The sequence below is a fragment of the Girardinichthys multiradiatus genome, chromosome 23, assembly GCF_021462225.1.
Source record: "Girardinichthys multiradiatus isolate DD_20200921_A chromosome 23, DD_fGirMul_XY1, whole genome shotgun sequence".
NCBI lineage: Eukaryota > Metazoa > Chordata > Actinopteri > Cyprinodontiformes > Goodeidae > Girardinichthys > Girardinichthys multiradiatus.
This window is the reverse complement of record NC_061815.1, coordinates 50,633,325-50,639,324: the sequence shown is the minus strand read 5'-3', so window position 1 is coordinate 50,639,324 and position 6,000 is coordinate 50,633,325. Positions and strand designations below refer to the sequence as shown.

Here is a 6,000-nt window from a genome sequence, read left to right as displayed (position 1 = left end):
TCCTGAAGCAGGTCCACTCTGGGGGATCTGGGATTAACTATCACACAATGGGAATGTAGACTGTTATTACACAGATTAGTATTACAGATATCTGATGGAAAAAATGGTGCAAAGAGTAAAAGGAGTGTCCAGCCTGTTGTCAGTAAGCAGTCCCTGGGCGTGATCACACTGGACCTCAAATGTTATATGCAGATAGAAAACGACAAGGTTTATTTATTCATACTTTATTTATGAGTATGTCTTCTTTTTTGTTTTTCATAGTTCTCCTTTTGAATATTTGTCATCACTAACAGCCTCGTTCTCAAATAACACCAAGATTCCATGTTTAGGGCAAAAATTAGGAGTATTTTGAGATCATAAACACAAAATGTTGTGCTGCCAAAAAAGCATGTTCCATTCACTTTAGTTCAGTTTTTTGTATAGCCCCACCAGTTCACTAAAACTTTCATCTCAAAGCAGTGTTGACCACTAACAGTTCCTAATTTGATCCAGAAACACAAACCCAAATCAATTCAGTAGTCTATCCATGTAGAGAGATTTACATTCATTCAAATCAAGTTATAACAGTGCACTTCAATTCAGTTTAAAATGTTTTTGATAAAAGGTTTTCCTCTAAGGAAGCTCAGCTGACTGCTTGGAGTCCTCAACTTTAAAGCAGTCCCTCCTTCTGGGCGTACAGTGCAAAGGAACAGCTCCCTTTTAAAAGGAAGAAACCTTCAGCAGAACCAGAACCCTGCTCAGTTCCTGCCATAGCAACATACCTAAACAAAACTCATAAAATTCCTGAATGGATTTTAGCTTTGCTGTGACACCCCATGATTGTTGGTACCCCGATCTGGGCACCTTTGCCCAAAGTCTCTGAAGACGCCCCTGTTGGACATCTAGCAGGTCTTTGGCCTGGCTGTTGGCAGGATCCTCGTTTCAAGATGCAGGTTGTCTTTGTGAGGTCAGACGGCCTCCATGGCCTCAGTTTTGTTTTTTGTGTTGAAGCGAAATCGTTATTTTGTTCACCCACCGCGTGGGGGCGCTGCAGCACCGTTACTCAGGGTGTTTAATTTGTAACTAACCAAAGTCAACATGTCTGTTGGTCTTTGTGTTTTTATCTGTAAACTCCTCAGTGTTAGCGGGCTGTCTGTGTGCATTAACTGAACTGATTGTGTTTAGTTACCCAGCCTGACCCCCCACCCTCTTCCTCTTCCTCCTCTCCTCTTCCTCCTCCCCCTTTTCTCCTCCCTCTTAGCTCATATCTCGGCTCCAGCCCTCCCATCCTCTCCAGTCTGCCGCTGCCGCTCCCAGAGCCACATCTCCGGCTGCAGCTGTCTGCGTCGCTCCGGTCATACCTACCTGCCTCCCTCCATCCCCGCCGTCCCTCCCCCCTCTCGGTGCGGACATGCTCCCGGGCCTCCGGAGATGAGGCTCCGAAATGTCTCATTCCTGACGGTCTTGTTGTTCGGACTGAGTGGGCTGGTCTCCTTGTCCTGGTACACCGCCTTCAGCAGCTCCAGAGGTAAGCCCACTTCCCGGTGTGTCCCTGTGATGGACGGAGGGTGGGAGAGATCCAGGGCTTCTCTGCTCCTCAGCAGGAGGCTCTTCGCGGCTTGTTGGTATTTTTGATGCTTCAGGATCATGACGGTGTTGACGTGAGGCTGCAGGCTTTCAGTGGGGCTGGAGGTAGAAGGAGCGTTTGGTTTGTGATGAGTGGAGACCTATGCCGGATGGTGCTGATGTGGAGGAAGATCAATTTGTGGAGTAACCAGGAAGAAGATGAAGACTGGGGAAGCTCTCTTGTCTTGTGTTGCAGCTGCAGTTTGATGCTCCAGGGAGGATTTGGTCCATGATCCCAGACATGTTGGAAATGTTGCCTTCATTTTATTACAGCATCATCTGTCTGCTTCAGTAAATCATGTGACCAGAAGGAGCTTCAGAGGCTGCCTCCAACACAGAGATGAAGATGAGGATTTGATTTGGTTGAAGCTACATTGTTCTGTTGAGTGCTTGATTTGGGTTGCATGCACTCAGCGTGGAGGAGAATGTTGGATGGAGAGGAGATCAAGCATAAATGTTTGGGTTTTGTTGCATCTTCACTCTGAGTTTCAGATGTTGATTTTGAGATGATGAAGGCAGATTGAGGGCCAAGATGGAGGCTCACTTTGTGTTGTGATGGGACACGTTACTGTTGTCAGATCCATCAAACTTCTGATGAAAGAAGAAGAAGTGAGGAAGGATTTGAGATACATTTTGATCCTGAACTTGAAAACAGTGACAGAATGTAGATCTTAATGGGTTTAATGGGTTGTCACAGACAGCCTGAATCTGGAAGCTGCAGACAAATGTGTCGTCCATCCATCCATCCATCCATCTAGCTGGTTCCTATCTCCAGTGGTTATTGGGCGAGAGGCGGGGTACACCCTGGACAGGTCACCGGGGCAACACAGGGCAACAAGTGTGTCAACTCTGGTTTAACTTGCATCTATCCCACCACAGCATTTCTATCTGAAGTCTGAACTTTGACTGTGACATTGTTCTAAATGTCCTTTGGTTTGTTTAGTTTCAGCTTTCAAAACTTTTTCGTATGGACGAACATTCACTCTGCCGTTCTCTTTTTAACTGAGATGATGGAAACCAGTTCAGTTAACTTTATTAATAAAAATCTATTAAGGCTACTTGGAACATTATATGACTGTTTGACTCCTGCACAGAGCTCCATGTCCTCTTTGTCCTGCGACAGATGGAAGCTAACAGACAGATCCACATTTCCACAAAGTTTGGAGTGATTTTTTGTGTGTTGTACTGTGTATCCACCGGGAAACAGACAATGGTTTTCGGTTATTTATCTTTAAAGCATGAATCTATTTTTGTTACTTTTCCCTCTCTCCTTCACACATATACAGTATGTATGTGCTATATACATGCTAAATGTGTTACAGTTACATTTTCCCACAAACTTCAGTGATTTTACATGTTTGACAGAGTGTAAACGCTGGGAAATGGTCAGCTGTTTTGAGATGATTGCTGTAAAGAACCATCTAATTGCTGACTTGTCTTTGACCTTAAACTGAATGTGGGCTGTTCATGTAAACTTGGTTCCAGTTCCAAATTTGCAGAACACTTGGGGTGATTTTGGGTGTCTTTTCTTTTAGAATTGAACTGCTGTGAAATTGACTGAGAAGAAAGTACTGTGGTTGCTGCTTGCAGATGGAGATCTGTCTCTGCAGTAATGGTTAGGTTTTAATGAGAACCCAGTAGTGGATGTACTGGTTTTATTACTGCTCTCTGAGGTAGCAGGACATCTGCTGTACAGTGTTGAGGATCTACCCTGAATCTCAGACATTTTAGGAAATTATGCAGTTGAAGAGATTTAGAGAGAAGAGGCTTTCTCCCAAGCAGCCATGCTGGTTCAGTGTTTTTCTAACTGTCCTGCCATGACCTTTAACCTGCTAACTGAGGCCTGTGGAGTCTGAGATGGAGCTCTTTGGACTCTTGCAGTCATCAACTGGACTCTCCGGATAATCATCTACTGATTGTATCAGCTCCACAGTTTCCTGTATGGAGTCCACAGAGACGTCAGCTGCATGGAAAGTCAAATCAAAATGTTTTTCTGATGTAATTGTGCATTTCAGCAACAGTTGAAACTGTGTGAGAGAAGAAAATTATTTTCTCATTGGCACTTCCCTGTTGAACCTCAGTTACTCTGGTAAAACTGACACTTTCTTCTTTCTTCATAACTTCTGCTTTTCTTTGAACGTTTGAGATTTTTCATGTATGTGTCGACATGGAATCTGGATGAAAGGTCAGGCTCTAATTTATGCAAGAAAAAATGGAAACTTTAACTTTGAAACAAATCTCAGAAGTTAATGAGGTTATAAATGCTCTTTATTTTTCACCAACAGTCATCAACCCCCTGATGATATTTAACTCGTGACTGAGATCCAAACTGGCAGAACACACAGGGCAGCAAAATGAAAGTGTGTAGTGTCTTCTACTTGTATATCCAGAAGGAGAATAAACTCTCCACCTAAAGACTGAGACGGTGAAGGAATAAATAACTGTACCAACATCTGACTTTGTGGACTAAACAAACATCCAGGTGTGGTGTGAGAAACCTTGTGTCCAATCCTCAACTGGTCCATGTTCTGATTCTGGGTTTTTTAATCCATCTGAAGCCCTTTGTTGCAGGTGCCTGCAGATTTGTTGCACCGCTGCTTTCTGGACAAACACAAGCATGTCCAAAAACAGCAGGTTGCTCTCACCCGTCTATGGAATCCCTGAAGGGAAAATGTAAAAGAGTTTTGAAGGACCCATCTATTAGTCTGCTTTTCTTTAAAATATTTAAATAGCATTTATCAGCCTGTAAAAAAACAAATTTCTGAATAAAATTCTGTTATTTATTTATTTATATGAAAATGAATGCTCACTCTTGAGCTCTGAGGATGCAAAATGGTTGGTTTTTCTTTTTAAAAGTTATGTTTAAACATGATAGAAACATCTTAAAATCTGATTTTCTCATTAGAAGATCATTTTGGATTTCACTTCAATCACGTGTGGTGTTCCTCAAGACTTCATTCTCAAGTCATTTTCAGTCAACATCTCTATGCTCCCTTTAGCTTGTATAAAAGAACTTTACAACATCTCTCACCATATGCTGATGACACACGGCCTTATATCTCTGTGTAACCACATGACCACTGTCCCCTACAGTCACTGAGTCAGTAGGTTCATAATATGCATGAGTGAACGGGTCAGAATTTCCTCCAGCTTAATGCAGTGAAAACAGAGATCACTGTTTTTGGTCTCAAATAATACCAGGTCAGACATCACCTCTCAGCTAGACTCAATGAGCCCAGTAACTGCAGAGCAGCTCAGAACCCCACATAACATCTAATAATAAATCAGCCTATCACCACGTTAGCATTTCCTGTTGCTTTGCTGTGCTTCTTTGCCCTCACGTAAAACCTCCATTTAAATATTCTTAGCTTCTGTAATGCTCTATAGATGTAAGCTTACCCAGCCTGTTTGAACACAGCGATTCTCTCCTAGCATATCAAACATTCTGTGCATGAATTATAAATTTCCAACAGAACAACAATTGGCTTCACTAATCTGGTCGAGAAAAGTCCTAAATTTTAGATTTAAAAATTCAATTTGTTAAATTATAGTCTTTTTTTTATTTTTTATCTGAGGAATCACATTTGGTGTTCCTCAAGGCTCCATTCTCATGTCACTTTCACTCCTCATCTATGCTCCCCTTTTTCATTAGATTCATAAATAAAGTACGTTATTTATGAATGGATTTCATTTATAAGCTGCTGATTTGTAAATAAAATATTTGTTTTGTTGTATAATTTTAAGTTTCATGGTGTTTCTCTGTAGACATGAAGGATTGTAATGTCCATGAGCTGCTCATAGCTCTTGGTGTGTCTTCCGTGGGAAGATGTCCTGACTGGAAACCTGTTCTTGGTCTCTGATGTTGTTAATGTCATGATATGACATCATTGGACTTGGTTTGTGTTTTGTGTTAACTTTTGTTTAGTTCTACAGTAGTTGGACAATGAAACTGAAACACCTGGTTTTAGACCACAATAATTTAGTAGTATGGTGTAGGACCTCCTTTTGCGGCCAATACAGCATCAATTCATCTTGGGAATGACATATACAAGTCCTGCACAGTGGTCAGAGGGATTTTAAGCCATTCTTCTTGCAGGATAGTGGCCAGGTCACTACGTGATACTGGTGGAGGAAAACGTTTCCTGACTCGCTCCTCCAAAACACCCCAAAGTGGCTCAATAATATTTAGATCTGGTGACTGTGCAGGCCATGGGAGATGTTCAACTTCACTTTCATGTTCATCAAACCAATCTTTCACCAGTCTTGCTGTGTGTATTGGTGCATTGTCATCCTGATACACGACAGTGTAAAGGTGGACTCATCAGAGAACAATACATGTTTCACATTGTCCACAGCCCAAGATTTGCGCTCCTTGCACCATTGAAACCGACGTTT

General features: G+C 42.0%; 1 protein-coding gene across 2 annotated transcripts in view; it reads left to right on the top strand.

The window, feature by feature from the left end:
- Window positions 1-278: 278 nt before the first annotated feature.
- Window positions 279-6,000, top strand: part of mgat4b (alpha-1,3-mannosyl-glycoprotein 4-beta-N-acetylglucosaminyltransferase B) — a 100,026-nt gene continuing 94,304 nt past the window's right edge. Inside the window, exons 1-2 of one of the 2 annotated variants that reach the window (XM_047353713.1) lie at window positions 279-946; window positions 1,241-1,507. In XM_047353713.1, coding sequence (XP_047209669.1) covers window positions 1,411-1,507 — 97 coding nt within the window. In that variant the 5' untranslated portion in view covers window positions 279-946; window positions 1,241-1,410. The remainder of the gene's footprint in view (window positions 947-1,240; window positions 1,508-6,000) is intronic. The other variant, XM_047353712.1, reaches the window with a different exon arrangement.